This window comes from Pristiophorus japonicus, chromosome 11 (assembly GCF_044704955.1).
Source record: "Pristiophorus japonicus isolate sPriJap1 chromosome 11, sPriJap1.hap1, whole genome shotgun sequence".
Lineage (NCBI taxonomy): Eukaryota > Metazoa > Chordata > Chondrichthyes > Pristiophoridae > Pristiophorus > Pristiophorus japonicus.
This window is the reverse complement of record NC_091987.1, coordinates 104,187,324-104,213,959: the sequence shown is the minus strand read 5'-3', so window position 1 is coordinate 104,213,959 and position 26,636 is coordinate 104,187,324. Positions and strand designations below refer to the sequence as shown.

Sequence of the window (26,636 nt, the reverse complement as noted above, 5' to 3'; positions counted from 1 at the left end):
ACCCGACCCGACTTGACTCCCGATACCGCCCCCCCGGACCCAACCCGACCTCTTCTCTTTTTCTCTCTCTCTCTTTTCCCCCCCCCCCCCCCTCCTTCCTTCCTCCCCCCCCCCCCCCGCCTCCTTCCTTCCTCCCCCCCCCCCCCCGCCTCCTTCCTTCCTCCCCCCCCCCCCCCGCCTCCTTCCTTCCTCCCCCCCCTCCTTCCTTCCTCCCCCCCCCCCTCCTTCCTTCCTCCCCCCCCCTCCTTCCTTCCTCCCCCCCCCTCCTTCCTTCCTCCCCCCCCTCCTTCCTTCCTCCCCCCCCCTCCTTCCTTCCTCCCCCCCCCTCCTTCCTTCCTCCCCCCCCCCTCCTTCCTTCCTCCCCCCCCCCTCCTTCCTTCCTCCCCCCCCCCTCCTTCCTTCCTCCCCCCCCTCCTTCCTTCCTCCCCCCCTCCTTCCTTCCTCCCCCCCCTCCTTCCTTCCTCCCCCCCCTCCTTCCTTCCTCCCCCCCCCTCCTTCCTTCCTCCCCCCCCCCTCCTTCCTTCCTCCCCCCCCCTCCTTCCTTCCTCCCCCCCCCCCCTCCTTCCTTCCTCCCCCCCCCTCCTTCCTTCCTCCCCCCCCCCTCCTTCCTTCCTCCCCCCCCCCTCCTTCCTTCCTCCCCCCCCCCTCCTTCCTTCCTCCCCCCCCCTCCTTCCTTCCTCCCCCCCCCTCCTTCCTTCCTCCCCCCCCCTCCTTCCTTCCTCCCCCCCCCTCCTTCCTTCCTCCCCCCCCCTCCTTCCTTCCTCCCCCCCCCTCCTTCCTTCCTCCCCCCCCCTCCTTCCTTCCTCCCCCCCCCCTCCTTCCTTCCTCCCCCCCCCTCCCTTCCTCCCCCCCCTCCTTCCTTCCTTCCCCCCTCCCTCCTTCCTTCCTTCCCCCCTCCTTCCTTCCTCCCCCCCCCCCTTCCTTCCTTCCTCACCCCCCCCTCCTTCCTTCTTCCCCCCCCCCTCCTTCCTTCTCTTCCCCCCCCCCCCTCCCCTCCTCTCCTTTCCTCCCCTCTCCTCCTTCCCCCCCCCCCACCTCTCCTTTCCTTTCCTTTCCTCCCTCTTCCCCCCCCCCCCCCCCCTCCTCTCCTTTCCTCTTCCCCCCCCCCCTCCCCCCTCGCTGTCAGAAACACAGACACTGACAGACAGAGAGTGAGAGAGACACACACACAGACAGAGATAGAGACACACTTGGGGGGGGGGGGGGCCGTCCCAGCATGCTGTTGGAGGACACCAGGTGCTGCTGTCGGTAAGTAGAAAATGTTTTATTTATTGATTTTTTTTAATTTTAAATTTTTTATTTATTTTTTTTGATTGATTTATTGATGTATTTATCATTGATGATGGCTCTTTATTTGTAAAACTGAAGTGTTTAATGTTTGTAAACTTCCCTTTAACCCCACCCCCCACATTCCCTACGCCTGATTTGTAACCTGCGCCTGATTTTCTAAGTGTAGACAAGGTTTTTCTGAGCGTACAAAAATCTACACTTACTCCATTCTAAGTTAGTTTGAGTATGTTTTCACTGCCTAAACTTTCAAAACGGGCGTAAGTGGCCGGACACCACCTTTTGGGGGAAAAAAAAATCTGTTCCAAACTGAAACTGTTTTAACTGACTAGAACTGGAGTAAACTAAATGCCGAGAATTGCAAGTTCTAAGATACTCCATTCTAAACCAGTTGCTCCAAAAAAACAGGAGCAACTCAGGCCGAAACTTGGCCCCATAGACTTAATATTAAGAAATCCGATTTATGCTACATGGAATGAAATGAAAATTGCATAATATGATTCTCAAGCCAGCAGTAAAAAATCGTGTTTTTTTTTTATTTAAAAGTGGGCCTGATTATAAATCAACAGAATGTGGTCCCAAAACACGAGCAAAACTCCTAGAATCCCTTGAAATAGAAACTGAATTTGACTTGTTCAGTTACTTTAACGTCTGTAAGCTTGTGATGTTTGTAGCTCCACACTGTGGATGTGGACGTGTTGTGTACTGCAACTGCAGAGTTAATAATAAATAGAACCAGGCAGATTCCGGAGGCTTCCGAGGGAGCTGCCTGCCATGTAGGAAGCTGTGCTCTGTGAATATATCACATTTGGCGATGAGATGAGATTTTTCATTGGGGAAGGATTCAGCCAGCCGACAGAGACTTTGGAAGTTTCTGTCTTTGGAAAAAAGCTACAAAATCCGAGGTAAAATACAGCACACGGTGTGAACAGCTAGAGATTAAAACGGCAGGTGTAATCGGACATTTTGGGAAAAATAGACACGACTGGGAATGTTTTAAAGCGTATGTTTATTGGCTAGAAATGTATTTCACTGCAAATAACATAATCGAAGTTCTAGACCATGCAGTCCAGAACCGGGCTGTGTTGGATCATAAGAAAGCAATGATCTTATCGGAGGTGGGTCCAACATTGTACGAAACCCTTGTAAATCTGCTTGTGTCTGATGAGCCAAAGGACACGACGCTTAGAGATTTTAACGAAGCTGGAGCAACACTAAACCCAAACCATTAGAAGTTGCTGAAAGCTATCATTTTGGGATTCGGAATCAAAAGACTGATGAATGTATCAGTGATTACATCGTAGCATTAAAAAAGCTGACGATGCACTAATTTTGGAAACTTTCAAAACCGAGCATTACAAGATCGTTTTGTTTGTGGGGTGAAAAATGATGCGATCAGAAGGAAGTTATTGACGACGGATGACTTGACTTTTGAGATTGCTTGTCAGACAGCGAGATCGATGGGCATGGCCGAACAATATTCCCAAGAATGAAATATTAATTACGGTCGTCAGTCAACCGAGGTAAATCACCTGCCGGTTCAAAGTAAAAGATGGTGGGGACCCAAAGTCTCAGAAACTGGAAATTCTAACAGAGCGTTGAAGTCGTGCTATAGGTGCCTGGGACAACACATTGCTCAAAGTTGTCCATATGTGAAGGCAAAGTGTTTCTTCTGCAGAAAGATTGGGCATCTTGCGAAGGCATGCCGACTGAAGGGTAAACCAGCTTCCAAAGCTATGAGTAGAAATCCCAAGAGACGACATAGCATGGAAAAACAACAACAGGACGAGAAGATGTTAGAGTTACACGTCATCAGGAGCACGAGATTAACGGACAGCGATTCGGAAAGCATCAAAATCCACATAGATGTTGCGGGATTCAAGATACCAATGGAAATTGACACTGGTGCATCCATGAGTGTAGTACCGGAGTCACTATATCACGACAAATTGTGTGATTTCCAACTGGAGAAATCAAAGATAGAGCTGCGAGGCTACTCGGGAGAGAAAATTCCTGTGGTAGGTCGTATCACCGTTACCGGTGAAATATAAAGATCAATTTCAGAACTTGCCTCCTAATAGTAGTGAAAGGAGACAAGTCTGCTTTACTAGGAAGAAATTGTTTGAGCTCACTGAAGCTGGATTGGAGTAAGATTTTCTGTGTGGAAGCGAGATTTTCATCAACGGATAAGGTTTATCAAGCAGTATCCGAAGATGTTCTGCGAAATGGGCAGTCTGATCCAAGGCTTCAAGGCGAGTGTCAGGGTACAGAAGGACACTAGATCGGTTTACTACAAGCAATGTTCTGCACCATATGCACTCGAGGAGAAAGTTGAGCAAGAACTCAGAAGACAAGAGACTGAGAACATTATTTGTAAGATCAAGCGATGTAATTGGGCTGTTGTACCTAAGTCCAATGGTAAGGTAGATTGTGTGGTAATTATAAAGTAACCGTAAACCAGGTTCTAGAGGGTAATGTCCCCAATACATTGCCGAATATAGAAGATTTGTTCACAACACTGACAGGTGGTCAGATCTTCTCAAAACTGGATCTTACGAATGCCTACTTATAGCTTGAACTAGATGAGGAGTCCAAGTCATCTTTGACTATAAATACTCATCTCAGCCTATATCAATTTAATAGGCTACCGTTTGGAGTATCTTCCCCCCTGCCATATTCCAAGTGGTGATGAACCAGATTTTGCAAGGTATTGAAGGGGTAGTATGTTATTTGGATGACATACTAATTTCAGCACCAAATAGGCAAATTCATAACATTTTGAATGAAGTCTTCAAACGGCAAGAGAAGCACAGAGTACGAGTGTCTGCTCGTAAGTGTGAGTTATTTAAAAACTCAGTGGAGTACTTAGGTACAGAGTAGACAAAGATGGTTTTACATCCAACCATGGAAAAATTGGATGCAATTAGAAATGCACCCACTCCCAAGAAAGTCACTGAACTTCATTCTTGGGTCTTTTGAACTATTATGGGAAGTTCATACCAAATTTGGCTACAGTATTACATCCACTGAATGAACTTTTTAAAAACAGGTCCATTGGAAGTGGTCAAAAGAATGCGATACAGTATTCAAGGAGTGTAAAAGCCAATTGGGAGAGAGCACCATGTTAGTTCACGATGGCATACCTAAGGAGATTAAGCTAGCATGTGATGCCTCTCCGTGTGGAGTTGGGGCAGTGATCTCTCGTATCACGTAGTGGGGAGGAGCGACCAATTGCTTTTGCTTCACGCACTCTCAGTGCCAGTGAGAGTAGTTATGCGCAAATTGAAAAGGAAGCTTTGGCATTAATTTTTGGTCAAGGAGTTTCACACATACTTGTATGGTCGTAAGTTTACCATCGTTACGGACCATAAGACCCTAACAGCAATCCTCCATCCAAAGTCCCCAGTTCCAACATTAGCTGCAGCCCGAATGCAGGCTTTGATTTTGTCAGCATATACATGTGATATTGAATACAGACTATCAGCTGATCACAGTAATGCTGATGCAGTGTCTAGATTGCCTTCCCCATCACAAGTTACACCCAATAGGGAAGAAGTGTTTTATTTTTCATACATTGATGAACTGCCAGTCACAGCTGAAGAGATTGGTAGAGCAACCAAACATGACCGAGTGATGTCAAATTGTATGAGTATATTGCAAATGGATGGCCAAACCAGGTGACAGACAAAGATACACATCCATTCTTCATTTGTAGGAATGAATTATTAGTCGATAAAGATTGTATCATGTGGGGTGCAAGAGTGGTTATACCAAATAAATTCAGGTCCATATTATTTGGAGACCTCCATGACCAGCACCTGGGAATGTGCTTGACCAAGAGTTTTGCACGCAGTTATTTATGGTAGCCAGGTCTTGATAAAGATATAGTGTACATCGTGAGTCAGTGTACGACATGTCAATCGGTAAGCAAGCAACCACCACCAGTACCATTATAGCCATGGAAATGGCCTCCCAGGGTGTGGCAAAGGCTACATATTGATTTTGCTGAGTTAGACGGACAACAATTGTTCATTGTGATTGATAGCCATTCAAAGTGGGTTGAGGTATTTCCAATGTGGAAAATAGCAACAAGTAAAACATTGGACATTTTACGAAAATTATTTTCTTCATTTGGCCTCCCTGAAGAAATTGTTTTGGATAATGGACCACAATTTCATTCAGAAGAATTTGCACAATTCACGAGCAAAAATGGTGTGAAATATACCAAGGTTCCACCATACCATCCTGCTTCGAATGGTGCAGCAGAGCGCACTGTACAAATTGTAAAACGTGCCCTCATAAAAACAAACGTTCGATCCAAATCCAAGGAAACGACAGTTGTCATTGGATCACAAATTGGCTAATTTTTTAATTGCATATCAAAATACTCCTCATACAACTACAGATAAAACACCAGCAGAGTTGTTTCCCAAATGACAGCCACAAACCAGATTCTCGTTCTTAAAGCCAAATTTGGCACAGTCCGTAGAAGAGACACAATTGAGACAGAAAGAGAATCATGATAGAGGTAGAGTAAAAGCAAGAAGTGTGAAATTAAACCAGAAGGTGAGTGAAGAACCATCACCATAAATGGTTAAAGTGGTTACTAGGAAGAGTGGTGAAGATGTGTGGTCCTTACACATATTTGGTAAAGATGTTTGATAATGCTCAGGTTAGATTTGTTCATATTTGTTTTTTATCTACAGACATGGAAGGAGTTGAAGATGGGAATGATTCAATTATTTCTGACTCTCATAGTTTTGATATACTAGTAGCAAATCCTAAATCCAATGCACTGGAAACAAATCCAGGAGAGAATCAGAATGAAAGTCTGAGTCCGAGTCAGGAAAACGAAGAGCCTGAAGTTAGTGAGTTCAAATGAAAATCGAGGAAATTCCGTGGAGGAAAACATTCCTCAGGATGAGCCTCGAATTAGTTTAGATTCTACACCATGTTTGGAAGGTTCTGTTTGAAAGCAAAGGTATCCTCTTCGAAACAGAAAACCAGTGGTCAAGTTAAATTTGTAAATATGGAAAAAAAAGTTTATATCCTGTGTTATGTATAAACATGAAAGTTATGTATGATGTTTGTTATAAGAACAACTTCTTCATTTAAGGGGGGAGAAGTGTAATGTTTGTAGCTCCACACTGGATGTGGACGTATTGTGTACTGCAACTGCAGAGTTAATAATAAACAGAACCAGGCAGATTCTGGAGACTTCCAAGAGAGCTGTCTGCCATGTCGGAAGCTGTGTGTGCTGCGCTCTGTGAATATATCACAGTTACCATAAAACAAAGGCCTTACAAATGACAAGTACCTTTACACGATGTAGGGTAGATTCAAGGCGCAAAGTCTATTTTTTTTAGTTGAAGCTTTTTGAGAAGGGGTGTTAAAAACTGTTAGTTTACAGTTTTTAAAAAGCAAGAAGTGATCATTAAGGCTCTGTGCCAATGATGGTTCGTTTCTTAGTATGTACTTCAAGGCAGAGGTGTAATGTCTGTAGCTCCACACTGTGGATGTGGACGTATTGTGTTACTGAAAATAAAGAGAATAAACAGTCAGCTTACTAGAACCAGGAAGTTCTGGAGCTGCATCCATTTTAGAAAGACCTGTGTGTGTGCTGTGCTCTGTGTATATCACATTTGGCGACAAGATGGGATTTTTCGGATGATTTAAAGCTGAAATTTTGTTGAAAGATTCAGCCAACCGACAGAGAGACTTTGGAAGCTTCTCTGTCTTTGGAAATAGCTACAAAATCAGAGGTAAAAAAAAACCGAGCACACTAGTTTGAACAGCAGAGTCAAAAATGGCTGCACCCGTAGTAATGGGACACTTGGGTGAATATAAACGCGACCAGGAAAGGTTTAAAGTGTATGTGGATTGGCTAGAAATATATTTCACTGCAAATAATATAATCGAAGTTCCAGAGAATGCAGATCAGAACCGGACTGTTGGAACGGAAGCGAGCTGTCGTCTTGTCAGAAGCGGGACTGAATTGTATGAAACCCTGGTAAATCTGCTTGTGTCTGATGAGCCAAAGGAAACAACGCTTAGAGATTTTAACGAAGCTGGAGCAGCACTATAACCCCAAACCGTTAGAAATTGCTAAAAGCTATCGTTTCGGTATACAAAATCAAAATTCTGATGAAAGGATCAGTGATTACGTTGTAGCATTAAAAAAGCTATCTATTCACTCATTTCGGAAACTTTCAAAATCGAGCATTGTGGGACCGTTTTGTCGGGTGAAAAATGATGCAATCAGAAGAAAGTTATTGACGACGGATGACTTGACTTTTGAGATTGCTTTTCGGACAGCGAGATCAATGGGCATTGCCAATCAATATTCCCAAGAATTTCATAATAATTACGGTCGTCTGTCAACTGAGGTGAATCGCCTGCAGACTCAAAGTAAAGGGCGGTGGGGGACCCAAAGTCTCAGAAACTGGAAATTATAATAGAGCGTCAAAGTCATGCTATATAGGTGCCTGGGACAACACATTGCTCAAAGTTATTCATATGTGAAGGCAGAGTGTTTCTTCTGCAAAAAGACTGGGCATCTTGCGAAGGCATGCTGACTGAAGGGTAAACCAATTTTTAAAGCTATGAGTAGAAATCCCCAGAGACTACATAGCATGGAAGAACAACAGCAGGACGTGGAGATGTTAGAGTTACACATCATCAGGAGCACGAGGTTAATGGACAGCGATTCGAAAAGTATCAAAATCCACATAGATGTTGCGGGATTCAAGATACCAATGGAAATCAACACTGGTGCATCCGTGAGTTTCGTACTGGAATCGCTATACCTCGACAAATTGCGTGATTTCCCACTAGAGAAATCCAAGATAGAGCTGCGAGGCTACTCCTGGAGAGAAAATTCCTGTGTTAGGTTGTATCACCGTACCAGTGAAATACAAGGATCAATTTCAGAACTTGCCTCTAATAGTAGTGAAAGGAGACACGCCTGCCTTACTAGGAAGAAATTGGTTGAGATCACTGAAGCTGGATTGGAGTGAGATTTTTGGTGTTGAAATGAGATTTGCACCAACGGATGATATCAAGAGTTATCCGAAGATATTCTGCGAAACGGGCAGTCTGATCCAAGGCTTCAAGGTGAGTGTCAGGGTACAGAAGGACACTGGATCGGTTTACTACAAGCCACATTCCGTACCATATGCTTTCAAGGAGAAAGTTGAGCAAGCACTCAAAAGACTAGAGACTGAACATTATTTGTAAGATAGATCGATGTAATTGGGCTACACCCATTATTGTTGTACCTAAGTCTGATGGTAAGGTTAAGATTGTGATAAAGTAACCGTAAACCAGGTTCTAGAGGGTAATGTCCCCAATACATTGCCAAATATAGAAGATTTATTCATAACACTGAGAGGGTAAGATCTTCTCATAACTGGATCTTACGAATGCCTACTTACAGCTTGAACTAGATGAGTCCAAGTCATGTTTGACTATAAATACTCATCTAAGCCTATATCAATTTAATAGGCTACCGTTTGGAGTATCTTCCGCCCCTGCCATATTCCAAGGGGTGATGAACCAGATTTTGCAAAGTATTGAAGGGGTAGTATGTTATTTGGATGACATACTAATTTCAGCACCAAATAGGCAAATTCATAATAACATACTGAATGAAGTCCTCAAACGTCTAGAGAAGCACAGAGTACGAGTGTCTGCTCGTAAGTGAGAGTTATTTAAAAACTCAGTGGATTACTTAGGGTACAGAGTAGACAAAGATGGTTTACATCCAACCATGGGAAAGCTGGATGCAATTTTAGAAATGCACCCACTCCCAAGAATGTCACTGAACTTCGTTCATTCTTGGGTCTTTTGAACTATTATGGGAAGTTCATACCAAATTTGGCTACAGTATTACATCCACTGAATGAACTTTTTAAAAACAGGTCCATTGGAAGTGATCAAAAGAATGCGATATAGCATTCAAAGAGTGTAAAAGCCAATTGGGAGAGAGCACCATGTTAGTTCACTGACATATCTAAGGAGATTAAGCTAGCATGTGATGCTTCTCCGTATGAAGTTGGGGCAATAATCTCTTGTGTCTCACATAGTGGGGAGAAAAGACCAATTGCTTTTGCATCATGCACTCTGTGCCAGTGAGAGTAATTATGCGCAAATCGAAAGCATGCTTTGGCATTACTTTTTGGATCAAGAAGTTCCACAAATACTTGTATGGTTATAAGTTTATTCTCGTTACGGACCATATGCCCCTAACCGCAATCTTCCATCCAAAGTCCCCAGTTCCAACATTAGCTGCAGCCCTAATGCAGAGATGGGCTTTGATTTTGTCAGCATATATATATGATATTGAATACAGACGATCAGCTGATCACAGTAATGCTGATACAATGTCTAGATTGCCTTCCCCATCACAAGTTACACCCGATGGGGAAAGAGGTGTTTTATTGTTCATACATTGATGAACTGCCAGTCACAGCTGAAGAGATTGGTAGAGCAACCAAATGTGACCCAGTGATGTCAAAGGTGTATGAGTATATTGCAAATGGATGGCCAAAGCATGCAACAGACAAAGATAATCATCCATTCTTCATTCGTAGGAATGAATGATCAGTCGATAAAGATTGTATCATGTGGGGTGCAAGAGTGGTCACACCAACTAAATTCCCGTCCAAATTATTAGGAGACCTCCATGACCAGCACCTGGGAATGTGCTTGACCAAGAGTTTTGCATGCAGTTACTTATGGTGGCCAGGTTTTGTTAAAGATATAGAGTACATCGTGAGCCAGTGTATGACATGTCAATCGGTAAGCAAGCAACCACCATCCATACCATTACAGCCATGGAAATGGCCTCCCAGGGTGTGGCAAAGGCTACATATTGATTTTGCTGAGTTAGACGGACAACAATTGTTCATTGTGATAGCCATTCGAAGTGGGTCGAGGTGTTTCCAATATGGAAAATAAGTAGTAGTAAAACATTGGACATTTTGCTAAGTTTATTTTCTTCATTTGGCCTCCCTGAAGAAATTGTTTCGGATAATGGACCACAATTTCGTTCAGAAGAATTTGCACAGTTCATGAGCAAAAATGGTGTGAAACATACCAAGGTTCCACCATACCATCCTGCTTCGAATGGTGCAGCAGAGCACACTGTACAAATTGTAAAACGTGTCCTCATAAAACAAATGTTAGATCCAAATCCAAAGAAATGACTGTTGTCATTGAATCACAAATTGGCTAATTTTCTAATTACATATCGTAATACTCCTCATACAACTACAGGTAGAACACCAGCAGAGTTGTTTCTCAAATGACAGCCACGAACCAGATTCTCGTTGTTAAAACCAAATTTGGCACAGTTCATAGAAGAGACACAATTGAGACAGAGAGAGAATCATGATAGAGGTAGAGTAAAAGAGAGAAGTATGAAATTAAACCAGAAGGTGAGAGTGAAGAACCATCACCATAAATAGGTAAAGTGGTTACTAGGAAGAATGGTGAAGATATGTGGTCCTCGCACATATTTGGATGTTTGTTTGATAATGGACAAGTTAGGTTTGTTCACCTATAGTCATGGAAGGAGTTGAAGATGGGAATGATTCAATTATTTCTGACTCATCAGATAGTTTTGATACACCAGTAGCATATCCTACATCTAGTGTACTGGAAACAAATCCAAGAGAAAATCAGAATATAAGTCTGAGTTCGAGTCAGGAAAACAAACAGTCTGAAGTTAGTGAGTTCAGATGAAAATCAAGGAAATTCCATGGAGGAAAACGTTCCTCAGGACGAGCCTCAAATGAGTGTAAAATTCGACACCATGTTTGGAAGGTTCTGTTCGAGAGCTAAACAGAAAACAAGTGATAGTTAAATTTGTAAATATGGCAAAATAAGTCCATATCTTTATGTATAAACATGCAAGTTATGTATGATGTTTTTTGTAATAACCTCTTCATTAAGGAGGGAGAAGTGTAATGTCTGTAGCTCCACACTGGATGTAGACGTATTGTGTTACTGCAGCTAAAGGGAATAAACAGTCAGCTTACAAGAACCAGGAAGTTCTGGAGCTGCACTCATTTTAGAAAGACCTGTGTGTGCTGCGCTCTGTAAATATATCACATCAGGTAGCAGCAAAGTTTGCTGGAAACTGATGCTCAAATTATTGTGATCTGACTTGGATAACTTATTTTCTCTTCCCTGGTTCTTTTGGAGATTTTCTGAATGGAACGTTTAAAGTTTTTGTCAAACCCTTGTGTATATTTTAGTAGTGACCATTTATGTTTATATAAGCTATTTTGAAATTCTCATTATTGCTGTCTCTTAGGACTTTATTTTTCATATTTATAGGTATGTGTTTTATATTTTATCTTGTATATTGTTTGTCAGATTTTTTTTTTAATTCACTTTTTATCCTCTCTTTACTGTCCAACCTGCTATCACACTAAATGTCTGATGGTGTCTTCCTTAATCTTCACCATGGCAACTGATTATTCCAACAATTGGATATAATTTGTAGTTTTCACCGCCTGCTCTCGATGGCACGAGCATTTTAGTCCAGACCTGATTTTGTCAATGGGGCTTGTGTTGATGTGGAGGGTGGGATGCCTAGTGTTGATCAGCATCATTTTGAAGATATATAGCTGGATTATAAATGATTCTGAAATTGGTTATTTAGGGTCTGCTGCAGAGATGGGAGGTTTATGTAGGATATTGTAGATGGTAGGCATTGATCAAAACAAATCGGCATTCAGAAACACGCACGCATACACCTCCGACATGAATAAATTGAAGTTCTTCCTCGCTGCCAACTCCCGCAATCGTTGGCCTAACCCCGCGATTTCCCCCCAACCCCCCCTTATTTGGAAATATCTCTTTGCCATTTTCCCAGCCCCAAGCCAGCCAGCCACGATATTCCATTGCTCTGTACCTGTACCATCCAATTTAACGTGACCACCCCTCGTCCGGGAAAATCCCTTATCCAGAACAGGCTAGGTCCCAAGGGTTCCGGATAAGGGAGGTTCAACCTGTACTTGCATGGATTAATAAGTGAAATGTCAATAGCTTTGTGTGACCCACTCCTCCTTTGGCTTTATTTACTGCCTTATTTGGCTTATTTCCATGGTGCACAACTCATCTGTGATCATGTTCACAGATCAAGAAGAAACAGCAGGATGTACTGGGTTTCTTGGAAGCCAATAAAATTGACTTTAAAGAAATGGATATAGCAGCAAATGAAGACAACAGAAAGTGGATGCGAGGAAATGTCCCAGGGGAAAAGCGGCCACAGAATGGCATTCCTCTCCCTCCACAGATCTTCAATGATGACCAGTATTGTGGGGTAAGTTTTTTTTTATTAAATATTTTCTTTACTTCATCTGTTCAAAATCTTTGGATTTATATTTTTCTACCCCATTTCCATTTTTTTTTTTAAATGTGTTTGCATTTCTGTTTACCATGACATCTGGGGCATAAAAACTTAAAATTATCCTGCTTGTATCTTTATTGAATCGCTTTTGTTAGCTTATTTTATAGACTATCTCGCTTCTCATAAGGATTAAATTAATTTCATCAAATATTCCACTCCTGCCCCACTGCCTCTGAAGTCTCCCGTACTCCACAGCTTCTTCAATAACAGAAGATAGCTGGGACAAGTTGGACCTCTCTGGTCTGGCACTCTCAGGACCTGTCTGGTGCCGAAACAGCGAATTTTACAAACCACTGGAGGTCACGCCTAGCCTAGACTTACCGGTACCTGTCGACAGCACCCGGGCTCCTGAACGCCTCCCCCACGCTCCGGCTCAGGCTGTGAAACTCAGCCACTCTCTCTCTCTCTCTCTCTCTCTCTCTCTCTGTGTCGAAATCTCCCAGCCACATTTATTAATTAACGCACTGGTTTCGTGTTTTTTTTTTAACAAACCCCCCCCCCCCCCCCCCTCTCTCCCTCAGGTCCAGCTTCGGCACCTCAGTTAGCTGCCTGCCCTTCCCTTCCCTTGCCTGGCCTGGTTACCTCCCTGAACTCGGAGCCAGGAAGCGCAGGAAACTGGGACTAATGCCAAATCACGGATGTGTCTGGATCAGAGGGGTCCAACCTGTAGTGCCCTTCCAGTGCTTTAGCCCTAGTCATATGGTGATGATATGTATGTGTCTGTTGTATGCCGTATGCCATATCATATCCCTCTGGTTATTTTTTAACTCTTTAATCACAAATGAGAGTTGAGGGTTTTGATTATACTTGTATTGGCGAAATAGTGGTGCTACGACTGTATTGTTACAATGTACCCTCTCACCTGGTTTATACCATATCTGTGAAACCATATTACTGCTATACTCTGCTGGATAAATTCAGCCAAGTGATACAAGGTTCCTTAGTGCCCACTGAGCCCTGCCTGATGACCAGTTTAAAAAAAATAGTTGTCTTTTTGACATCTCCCAATCTGGAAAAAAGCCTCGAGTAATGGAACCACATAATTTCAAGCATACATCTTGCCTCTATCAGCTCTAGCTAATGTCAAAACTTACTCCAGAAGATCCTCTGCCTCCTCTAAATTTCAGACTATTGTGCAAAGATACAGGGTTTCATGTTGTTTGCTGCAGGGTGGATAAAGGGGAACGAATGGATGTGGTGTATTTGGACTTCCAGAAGGCATTTGACAAGGTACCACATAAAAAGGTTACTGCACAAGATAAAAGGTCACGGGGTTGGAGGTAATATATTAGCATGGATAGAGGATTGGCTAACGAACAGAAAATGGAGTAGGGATAAATGGTTCATTCTCTAGTTGGCAACCACTAACCAGTGGGGTGCCGCAGGGATCTGTGCTGGGACCCCAACTATTTACAATCTATTAACGACTTGGAAGAAGGGACCCGAGTGTAATGTAGCCAAGTTTGCTGATGATACAAAGATGGGAGGAAAAGCAATGTTTGAGGAGGACACACAAAATCTTCGGAAGAACATAGACAGGCTAAGTGAGTGGGCAAAAATTTGGCAGATGGAGTATAATGTTGGAAAGTGTGACGTCATGCACTTTGGCAGAAAAAAAATCAAAGAGCAAGTTATTATTTAAATGGAGAAATATTGCAAAGTGCTGCAGTACAGTGGCACCTGGGGGTACTTGTGCATGTAACACAAAAGGTTAGTATGCAGGTACAGCAAGTGATCAGGAAAGCCAATGGAATCTTGGCCTTTATTGCAAAGGGGATGGAGTAGAAAAGCAGGGAAGTCTTACTACACTTGTACAGGGTATTGGTGAGGCCACACCTGGAATACTGCATGTAGTTTTGGTTTCCATATTTAAAAAAGTATATACTTGCTTTGGAGGCAGTCCAGAGAAGGTTCACTAGGTTGATTCCGGAGATGAGGGGGTTGACTTCTAAGGAAATGTTGAGTAGGTTGGCCCTCTACTCATTGGAATTCAGAAGAATGAGAGGTGATCTTATCGAAACGTATAAGATTGTGAGCCGCCCATTTAAAACTGAGATGAGGAGGAATTTCTTCTTAGAGGGTTGTGGATCTGTGGAATTCGCTGCCTCAGAGCTGTGGAAGCTGGGACATTGAATAAATTTAAGACAGAAATAGACAGTTTCTTAACCAATAAGGGATTATGGGGCGCGGGTAGGGAAGTGGAGCCGAGTCCATGAACATATTGGATGGCGGAGCAGGCTCGAGGGGTCTGTATGGCCTACTTGTGCTACTATTTCTTATGTTCTTATTACAGGAGATGCTTTCAACTGGGTCCATCTAATGGGACATTATTTTGAAGAAAAAAAGTGAACAAAACATTATTTAAAATCAAACAAACTAACAACAGTATCATTTCTGGTTTCCTAACTATAACTACTCTGGTGACTTGCGCATCGGATCTTATTGTAATGATTTTTGTATTGACATTTCCACTGTTATTTAAAAGCCTCCTTGTTGGTGCAATGCAAACACATTCCAGATTTTTATGCCGCTAATCTTCTTAACACCATAGGACTTTGATGCTTTCTTCAATGCCAAGGAAGATAATGGAGTTTATGCATTTCTTGGACTGACACCTCCTCCTGGCTCAAAGGTATGCCCTTGCATTTCATCTGGCACAGTTTTAAGATGTAATTTAACAAAAAAATGACTTTATCCAGAGATGGATTTATAAAAATTTTTTTACAAATGTTAGTAAAAATGTAAGTTTCACTTAAGTATTAACACAATCCTTCTTGAGGGGACTGGTAGGAATAGTGGATTAGTACACTTCCTTGCACCTCTGAGACTTGAGTTTAGAACTAAACCGACTGATGGGATGAAATTTTAACCTCTGCCAGCTCCAAAGATCCTATTGTAAATTCAGTTTGAGCATTCTGCCAAGTACAGTGTGTTCGTCTATAGCATAAATTTTTTGCATATCTGGGTATGAACATAACATAAGAAATGGGAACAGGAAGTAGGCCATACGGCCCCTCGAGCCTACTCCACCATTTAATACGATCATGGCTGATCCAATCATGGACTCTGATCAACTTCCCTGCCTGCTCCCCATAACCCCTATTCGCTTATCGGTTAAGAAACTGTCTCTCTCTGCCTGAAATGTATGCAATGACCCAGCTTCCACAGTTCTGAGGCAGCGAATTCCATAGATTTATAACCCTCTGAGAAGAAATTCCTCCTCATCTCAGTTTTATTCTAAGATTATGCCCCCTAGTTCTAGTCTCCCCTATTAGTGGAAACATCCTCTCTGCATCCACCTTGTCAAGCCCCCTCATAATCTTGTACGTTTCGATAAGATTACTTCTCATTCTTCTGAGTTCCAATGAGTAGAAGCCCAGCCTACTCAACCTTTCCTCATAAATCAAACCCCTCATCTCTGGAATTGTCCTAGTGAACCTTCTCTGAACTGCCTCCAAAGCAAGTATATCCTTTTGTAAATATGGAAACCAAAACTGCACGCAGTATTCCAGGTGTGGCCTCGCCAATACCCTGTACAACTGTAGCAAGACTTCCCTGCTTTTCTACTCCATCCCCTTTGCAATAAAGGCCAAGATTCCATTGGCCTTTCTGATCACTTGCTGTACCTGCATACTAACCTTTTGTGTTTCATGCACCAGACCCCCAGGTCCCACTGTACTGCAGCATTTTGCCATTTTTCTCCATTTATATAATAACTTGCTCTTTGATTTTTTTTCTCTGCCAAAGTGCATAACCTCACACTTTCCAACATTATACTCCATCTGCCAAATTTTTGCCCACTCACTTAGCCTGTCTATGTTCTTTTGCAGGTTTTTTGTGTCCTCCTCACACATTGCATTTCCTCTCATCTTTGTATCGTCAGCAAACTTGGCTACGTTGCACTCTGTCCCTTCTTCCAAGTCATTTAATATAGATTGTAAATAGTTGGGGTTCCTGTGGCACCTCACTAGTTACTGATTGCCAACTGACTGTCTCACTTTGGGCATAGAGCTAGATTTTTTTTCTTTGCTCTCTGGATGTGGAAAATGCTAGCAAGGCTACATTTATTGGCAATCCTCAGTTGTCTTGGTAGTGTTGGGCCTTTTCTGAATTACTGCATGATACGCAATTCCTCCTACAATTGTGTTATGTAGGAAATTCCAGGATTTTGATCCAGCTATGGTGAAGGAATGGCACAATTTATGTGTGGAGCAGGTTTGTGGGTCACTTGGAAGGGAATTTGGAGGTGATGGTACAAAGATAGGTGGTGTTAGATCTCTTAATTTTCAATGAGATTCGAAATCAGGTAGTAGGTTAAAGTAACTTTATTTCAGCAGCAGCAACTTCTTGGCAGAGTTCCAGCTCTTTGTTATACTGGAGCACATGTCTGAAAATGGCTGAATTTATACTGGATCAGCTTACAACAATGAACTCTTTCCTCCCCCCACCCTTGATACTATTGGCTCCATTGACTCAACAGTATGAGTTGTTAACCCATGGTTGGCTCTCAGCCCAAAGTCCTGAGATGTCACGTGTGATTGATGGCTTAATGCATCGTGCCATTTCACAAGTACGCAATCTAACTGCTGTTTGTGTTTTCTCCCAACTTTGCAGCTTGCTTGTATTCTCTATCAATCCCCCCTTTGATTCTTTCAAAAACGGAATCATAAAACATCAGGTATCACTGGTTTAAAAATTCTACAAAATAAGAGTTTCCTTCTAAAATTTGTTAATGTGTTTTGCCACATGTCCGGACTAGTAGCTTCCATACAAATTTACACCAACCCGAATTCCATCGTGGCCACAATGAAAGTCTGGTTTTAGTAGGTTAATTAACCTCATTCCAACTTAATCCAAATCAATATCTTAATTCAACCAGTAAACAACCTTCCCTTAAACATAACATACCCCTGTGCCACGTACTGACGGTTTGCTGGGACCTGCTAGGCGTCTCACCTGCAGGACAGCAGCTACAGCCGCCTGGTTGCAACAGCATTTAATCAACATAAACAAACAATATAAAAGTAAAATAATTACAATGAATAGAATTAAACCTTCCACCAATGAAGTTCCTATTGAACCTCGCCATTTAATGGCCCCGCTCCACAAAGTGAATGATGGGGGTTGCTTAAGTTTTTCTACCTCCTCTTCGATATGCTCCGCTAAGGGTATAATTTCTTCGGAGCTATCTGGGATATATGTGCAACACTCAGTTCCGAGTAGGGCGTAAGTACTTCCCTTTTCAGTCAGGATGTAGTCAAGGGCCATTCTATTCTGTAGGGCTACTGTGTGGATTGCTACCATTCCTGCATTGATTTTAATTAGGGCCTCTGAGGTATCATTGACTACCTGTTCCACAACTGATGTCATGTTAATGGATTCCCTTGACAGTTTGGCAGTCCCATACCAAGGGACCAGAATGGCAAAGAACCTCTGTTTCTGTGATAGCTCTCTTAGGACGGCGTAGATGTTCCGACAGGGACTTTGTGCCATATATGTATCATATAATGTAGGCTAAATAGCAGGATCCTGTCCAATTCTGGGGCAGCCAAGGGTAGGCCTTGTGGCCACACACCCAATAGGTGCCATTATAGGCAATGAATGTTAGCTGTTTCTTTGTCATCAACACTCCGGGGCCTGTCCAGGCCTTTCCATCTGTTTTATTCAGAATCCCCGTTACGTTAAGAACTCCCACATCGGTTCCGTGGCTTGATTACATTATAATTCCGGGAGCAGTTACTATACCCCATATTTTGGCCCCCCCCCCCCCCCGTCATATTTCTAATCAGACAGACCGATTTTCCCCCCCATTTTCCTACCCCCGTTGTATTAGTGATAACAAAAAATGGGGGCCATTTGGAATTATTGTAGCACAGTTGGTAGCCCCCTTCAAAGATAGTCAGATTGTAACCTGCTGACTTTAGGTGCATTTAGGTGCCCAGTGTTCCATATCCTGAAACGCATTGCCTGTTTTGTTTTGATTAATTATCCACTCAGCCATTTCTGAGATATTCACGGAAATTGACCTCTAGGGAAATTGACCCTTTGAGTGAATAGGAATATGCGCACACACCCAACAACTGGAAATGTTACCTTGTTTGGCATAAACATATGACATATGTAAAAAGGTATTTACATGTAATTCCCTGGGTACCCTACTATTTCCCTTTGGTGCAGAGGGTCGGCTAGTAAGAAGTAGGCAAATGCCTCGAATACCTACAGTCAGTAGTACAGTAAATTTATACATTTTGGCAAAAAGTAATTGTCCTTATCAGATTTCAGCTTCAGTTACGGGTGCTCATTTAACTTAACGTGTAAGGCATGGATCCAGGCTTTCTTTCCTTGGACTTTAACAGCTGCCTGGGTGGTCAGTAACACTTGGTAAGGTCCCTCCCACTTGGCACCCAAAGGTTCTTTATGCAACTTTTTCACACAAACCCAGACTCCCGGGATGATGATGTGTCCTCCTTCGGGTGGATTACCCCAAGCTGCCGATATCTGTCGGGAAGCGGAACTAATAGCATTGGTTAGGTTCTGACAGTATGATACCAAAGTATCACTCATTAAGTGAACATCAGCTTTCCGTAAATCGATAGTTGCTGGCAGCGACATGGGTCTTCCTGTTATAATTTCAAACAGGCTTAGACCTGTAGTTATGTTCGGGGTTGCCCTAATGCTACATAGCACTATTGGTAGTGCCTGGGGCCATGGTGTTCCTTCTTGGTGATATTTGGCAAGCCGTTGTTTCAGAGTTCGATTCATTCGCTCTACTTGTCCTGATGATTGTGGGTGATAAAGACAGTGTAAATCCCACATAATGGTCAGTAACCTACAGACTTCTTGGCAGACAGCACCTGTGAAGTGGGTTCCCTGATCTGAGTCAATGCTACTCGGGACTCCCCATCGGGGAATGTAATCCTTACACAAGCCCTTTGCAGTGTGATTGGCTGTGGCTCTTTTCGTTGGGACAGCTTTTACCCATCTAGAGAATCTGTCGACCATGACAAGAATATTAGTATATCCTTGGCATGGAGGGAGAGATATATAATCGACCTGCTGGAATGGTCCGACAGGGGCAGGGAGCCTCAGTTAGGCATTACTGTGATGGGTCCAGAATTATTTTTCTGGCAGACCACACAGCGGTCTGCTACTAGTTGGGTGTGTTTTTTAAATCCCTGACCCCACCAGCTTTTCTGGAACCGTGCCGTCATCTGTTAGGCCAAGTGTCCCCACGAGTGGATCTGTTGGGCTAAAAAAGGCATAAGCGCTTGTGGCGCAACTGGCTTGTCGGTAACTCTTTGTCTCCAGACACCATCTTCGCATAGCTTAATTCCTGCTCGATCCATGTCCATTTTTCCTCTCTGGAGCACTCTCCTTGCATTGTTTGAAGGTCTTATGTCAGAGTCCTGAGTGCTTTCAGTCTGCACATCTGTGTTGGCTCTTCTGGGGGAGCGCCCTGTGAGACTGCATCTTTAGCTGCCTGGTCCGCTAGGGCATTTACCTGTGCTTCTGTGGTATTTTCCTTGGTATGGGCCTTACACTTCAGGATGGATACTTCCTGAGGTAATTGTATGGCCTCTAGTAAATCTCGGACTTCTTTTCCATTTCGGATAGGTGTACCAACAGCAGTGAGGAATCCTCTTTTCCGCCATAACAGACCAAAGTCGTGAGCAACTCCAAAAGCATAACGCAAATCTGTGTAGACATTAGCTGTCTGTCTTTCTGCTATTCGACATGCTTCTGGGCCCGTAATTCAGCCTGTTGTGCTGACGTTCCTGAGGGTAAACATCCTTTTGCTACTACCTCATATAAGGTTGTAACTGCCCATCCTGATTTTCTGGTACCATTGTCAACAAAGGAGGAACCATCTGTAAACAGGATGAGGTCTGGGTTGTGCAGAGGCTCCTCTGCTGCTAAGGCTGTTTCTTTTAAAATCTCCACGCAGTCATGCTCTTCACATTCTCCCCCCTCTTGCTCCCTCGATTCTGACCGGGAGCATAGTTGCGGGATTAACCAGGCTGGCTTGGACGATATGGAGATTAGGAGCTTCCAAAATGGCTGTCCAGCGGGTTCATCTAGCTACCGTCAACTGAGACAATCTATTCATAGACAGCAAAGCGTGTACGGTGTGGGGACGCTTGACAATCAGCTTTTGGTCGAGGACTAGACCCGCAGTGATCATTACCGCTCGACATGTAGCTTCCATGGCCCTTGGGCAGCTTCCCCATCCGAGGGCTACAGCATCCAGTTTTGCCGAATAATAGCCAATAGGTCTTTGCCAATCCCCATGTTCTTGTGTCAGTATAGCTGTCATATATCCTTCTTTCTCATGGACAAACAGGGTAAATGGCTTACCACTGTCGGGGATTCCCAGAGCTGGTGCCGAACACGAGGCTTTTTTCAAACTCAGGAAGGCCTCTTGCTGTTCCTTAGTGAGGGTGATGGCTTCTTTAGAGGCACGTTTCCCCTTTAAGATATCATTCAATGACTGAGCAAGCTGTGTGAAGGAGTCAATCCAATTTCTGTTAAAGTTACACAATCCCCCAAAAAACCTTAGTTCCTGAATAGTGGTGGGTTTTTTTAGCAGCCCGAATGGCTGCAGTTCTATCCTGGGTAAGTTCTCTCTTTCCTTGTGAAATCTTTTGTCCCAGGTATACAACCTCTTCTTGGGATATTTGTGCTTTGTCGATGCTGGCTTTATGTTCTTTCAGCCAAAGGTGGTCCAGCAGAGCTCGTAGATCTTGTTCATGCTGTTCTTCCGTGTTTGAAGCTAGCAGGATATCGTCTACATATTGGGTGACTGTGGATGACGGGAGGTAATTCTCACAAATGGCTTTGTAAAGCCATGTGGAATACTGTAGGGCTGTTGTGGAAACCCTGCCGTAACTGGGTCCAAGTATACTGTTGTCCTTGGACAATGAAAGCAAACCACTGTCGAACCTCCAGTGCCAGAGGCACCGACCAAAATCCGTTGGCCATATCTATAACCGAGAAATATTTATGTTCCGGTTTGAGAACATTAAAAATGGTGGAGGGATCTGCGACCAAAGGATCTTTTTGATTAATACACTGGTTAGCTTTCCTATAATCGACGGTCAAATGCCAAGTCTCATTAGATTTCTGTACCAGCCACACGGGGCTATTGGAGGAGCTATGCATTTTAATAAGCACTCCTTGTTTTTCCAATTGCTGAATAACAGGTAGGATTCTCACAATGGCAGTTGGACTGATGGGATACTGCTTAGTGCATGGAGGCTTGGTCCCGGTAAATGACGCAGGCTCCATCTGGAGTAGGCCACAATCGTTCTTGTCTTTAGCCCATATCGGGTGTTCCTTCAATTCTTCTTTCTTCGAAGTTCTAATTAACCATGTCACCCGACCATCCTCAAAATGCAACGATGAATCTACTTGGATTAGGACGTCCATTCCCAAAAGGGGTTGATCTACTCTGCCTATCCAGACCGGTTAGTTCATGTGGACCCAGCACTATAAGTACCGGTGTTGTCCTTTTTAATTTCCATTTTATGGCCCCAACTCCATAGGCTGTACATGCCCTACCATTTCAACGGCAAAGAGTCTCCATATTGTAGGGGTAAGCCTGTTAATTCCACCCCTTTGTCTAAAAGACAGTCCACATTCTTATCGCCCACCCTCAGTTATATATAGCCCATCTCCCCTTTGTTGTATTAGTGCGAGGAGAGGGGCCAGGGCGGGCTCTAATCGTTATTTGCTTATCCCAAGTAACTCCTTTCTGTTGTATTGTCATTTGCTTAAATGCTTCCATGAGGTTGTTCTTGTAACAAGCCTGGTTTGTTGGCTGAGTTATATACCTGACCACGTCCTCTTCCCCGGCCGCGACCTTGCTATTTCGCCCTGCACGTCTTGGCCCAGTGACCACCTTTCCCACAATAATATTTTCCGGGTAATTTTCCTAATGACTATTTATCAGAATCCTGGGATTTCCATCCCATAGCTTGCACAGCTCAGACTTTAGCTCCCATATCCCTGTCTAATTGGTTACATCGATCCACCAACGCTGCAAAGGTAGTTCCTCTACCTTCCCAGTCCGGTAACACTACCTTAAGCATTTTGGACAGTTCTGGCTTTAGTTCTGCCACGAAAGTTGCTTTCAGGGGTCCAAACACTTGTTCATCCATTTCCTCATCCGTATGATTCATACCCGAATGTTCTAGCCACGTGCATCTAAACCGCTCGTCATACTCCAGGACCTCCTCTGTTCCTTTCTGTTGGCAGGCTGCAATTTTTCCCCAGTCTGTCTTTGGCTGCAAACCTTCAGTCCTGCTATGTTTAATCACATCCCACCCTGCGTTTAATTCTTGCTCGTCCTGCCCCAAAGCTGCTTCTACCTTGGTGTGCAATTTTCTTGTGTTTTTGGCACCATTATGGTCAAAATTTGCACTCCGTCCCAGGGATGAAGTTGATATATATTTCTTAGGCGGTCCAATTGTTCCCACGTTTTCACTCGGCCTTTCTTTAGATTGGGCAACTCCTTGGGCCATTTATCAATTTTCTCTGGGTCTGCCGGATCATGAACTAAGTATTCTGTATACTCCCTTTTCTTCGTTCTTTTGTTTCCGTCCTCCGCCGCAGTCTCTCCTGATTTGACTACACTGTTTTTTTTTTTAAAACGGGGCAAAACGTACCCCTAATTCTTCATCCACCTACTCTGTACCGTCGGAGGACTCCGAATCTATATCTATTTCTTGGTCATGTCTTCGGGTTTGCGCTTTTTATTGATCCAAACATGGGTACCCTGGGAATTGACTGATACATTTTCCTTTTCCTATTACTGTCTCTTGACCTAATGATTTTTCCCATTCTTTAATTTCACCTTTAAGATCTTTAACTTCCGCTTCCAACATTTCAAGTTCAAGTTTTTTCTGTCTTAGTTGTTCACAAACAGCTTGCAATTGGTCGTTTGTACTGGTCAGGTCCCTATCATGTTGGGACCACGTCATGATTTCATTCCGCTGTCTGATCTGTCCCATAACGGCTAGGGACCATCTAGTTCGTTCTTTATTTTTCGTACGGGTCGTTTTTCCCCAGACCCTTTTGATCTCGTCCAAGGACCATTGTCCTTTGGAGGTACCATACTTTTGTTCAATCTTGATACAGGTTTTAGATAAGTCGAATTGTTGCTCTATGTATTCTTTCAACTGTTGGAGGATTTTGTCTATCGAAACATCAGGTGGGGCCTGCCTGCCTTTAACAGTTGTAGGCAAATCTTTGCTCTTATCTTCTGCTGCCATAGTACTGATTTCTTTACTGGGGTCTCGAGTCGTAGACTTTCCAGCCGGGTCAGTGATTAATTAACTAACACACCGCCGAAGTTAGACGTCTATATGGGACCTCGAGCCGACTACCAACCGGAGGCTTTCGGAATCGCGTAGAGGAGAGGTGAATTTAGACAATTGACCGAGGACTTTTATAAAGAAGAGCCCTTACCTCAGTATGCCGATATAGGTCCGATGTCCAAAATTCAGTTTCTTCCCTCAGCGATCCTGTTCGTGACGCCAAAAATTTTTAGATCTCTTCATTTTCAATGAGATTCGAAATCCGGTAGTAGGTTAAAGTAATTTTATTTCAGCAGCAGCGACTTCTTGGCAGAGTTCCAACTCTGTTATACTGGAGCACATGTCTGAAAATGGCTGAATTTATACTGGATCAGCTTACAACAATGAACTCTCACCCCTTTGATACTATTGACTCAACAGTATGAGTTGTTAACCCATGGTTGGCTCTCAGCCCAAAGTCTTGAGATGTCAAGTGTGATTGATGGCTTAATGCATCGTGCCATTTCACACGTACGCAATCTAACTGCTGTCTGTGTTTTCTCCCACCTTTGCAGCTTGCTTGTATTCTCTATCAGGTGGGAAAGCAAGTTGTGAGGAGGCCATAAAGTACTTACAAAGGGATATAGATTGGTTGAGAGTGGGCAAAAATTTGGCAGATCGAGTATAATGTGGGAAACTGTGAGGTTATCAACTTTGGTAGGAAAGATAAAAAGCAAATTACTATTTTTAAGTGGGGAGAGATTACAAAATGCTGCAGTACAGAGGGACCTGGGGGTCCTTGTGCTTGAAACACAAAGTTAGCATGCAGGTACAGCAAGTAATCAGGAAGCAAATGGAATGTTGACCTTTATTGCAAGGGAGATGGAGTATAAAAGCAGGGAAGTCCTGCTCCAACTGTACAGAGCATTGGTAAGACCACACCCAGAGTACTGTGTACAGTTTTGGTCTCCATATTTAAGGAAGGATATACTTGCATTGGAGGCAGTTCAGAGAAGGTTCACGAGATTAAGTGGTTGTCATATGAAGAAAGGTTGAGCAGGTTGGTCCTGTACTTATTGGCGTTTAGATGAATGAGAGGTGATCTTATTGAAACATATATAATGAGGGGGCTCGACAAGTTAGATGCAGAGAGGATGTTTCCACTCGTGGGGGAATCTGGATCTAGGTGGCATAGTTTCAGAATAAGGGGTCACCCATTTAAGACAGAAATGAGGAGGAATTTCTTTGAGGGTTGTGAATCTTTGGAATTCTCTACCCCAGGGAGCTGTGGAGGCTGGGTCATTGAATATATTTAAGGTGGAGATCGACATATTTTTGAATGATAAGGGAGTCAAGGGTTATGGGGAGCGGGCAGAGAAGTGGAGCGGAGTCCATGATCAGATTAGCCATGATCTTACTGAATGGCAGAGCAGGCTTGAGGGGCCACATAGCCTACTCCTGCTCCTATTTCTTATGTTCTTTTGGTGTTCTCATGGTAATGTTGTTCTCATAGTGAACAAAGTATTATTTAAAATCAAACAAATGAACAGCAGTATCATTTCTGGTTTACTAATTATAACTACTCTGGTGACTTGCACATCGGATCTTATTGTAATGATTTTTGTATTGATATTTCCACTGTTATTTTAAAAACCTTATTGGTGCAGTGCAAACATTCCTTGTCTAAGTTTTCAACAGGATCCCAAAATAATGGCTTTTATTTTTCGGCTGATCAGTTAGAGGAATTTCAGGCTTATCTATGACCGTATCAGACTGTCGTCATGATTGTCATGAGGTGAGCGAGGTGGTGGAGAGGTAGAGCTGGGTGTCATCAGAATACATACGGAAGCTGACCTGTGAATAAAGTCACCGAGGGGCTGTAAGTAAATGAGGGGGGCAGTATGTAAATGGGAATTGAGGATGGATCCTTCATTGCAAGGGGGATGGAGTATAAAAGCAGGGAAGTTCTGCTCCAACTGTACAGGGCGTTGGTAAGACCACACCTTGAGTACTGCGTACAGTTTGGTCTCCTTATTAAAGGAAGGATATACTTGCACTGGAGGCAGTTCGGAGAAGGTTCACGAGATTGAGTCCTGAGATGAAGTGGTTGTCATATGAAGAAAGGTTGAGCAGGTTGGTCCTATGCTTATTGGAGTTTAGAAGAATGAGAGGTGATCTTATTGAAACATATAAAATAATGAGGGGGCTCAACAAGGTAAACGCAGAGAGGATATTTCCACTAGTGGGGGAATCTAGAACTAGAACACGCAGGAGCGAGGACATGTTGTGGTTAGAATAGGACAGATAGGATTGGATCTAAGAGAGGGCAGTCCAGTGGAGCTGGACCACAATGGCCGTGGAGGCTGACGACGTGTTTGATCATGTTTAATGGTTCAAAGAGCTGCAGATTCTATTAAACATACAGCAAACGGAAGGAAAAATGTTTGAAACAGTGATTTGATTATAATTTACATTTTTATTTCACTTTTTTCCATAAAGATAGGCCATTGCATAGAGAAATTATTGTCTGCCACAAAGTTGTAAACTGTAAATAATGCAACAGTGTTTGTACATCATGGAGTTAATGAGCATTAACATTCATGAACCACTTCAAAGCTTGTTCTTCTAGCTTGCTA

General features: G+C 43.2%; 1 protein-coding gene across 7 annotated transcripts in view; it reads left to right on the top strand.

The window, feature by feature from the left end:
* Positions 1-26,636, top strand: part of sh3bgr (SH3 domain binding glutamate-rich protein) — a 61,013-nt gene that overhangs the window by 13,626 nt on the left and 20,751 nt on the right. For all 7 annotated transcript variants that reach the window (XM_070893842.1, XM_070893840.1, XM_070893839.1 and 4 more), the window contains exons 2-3: positions 12,434-12,619; positions 15,258-15,338. In XM_070893842.1, coding sequence (XP_070749943.1) covers positions 12,434-12,619; positions 15,258-15,338 — 267 coding nt within the window. The remainder of the gene's footprint in view (positions 1-12,433; positions 12,620-15,257; positions 15,339-26,636) is intronic.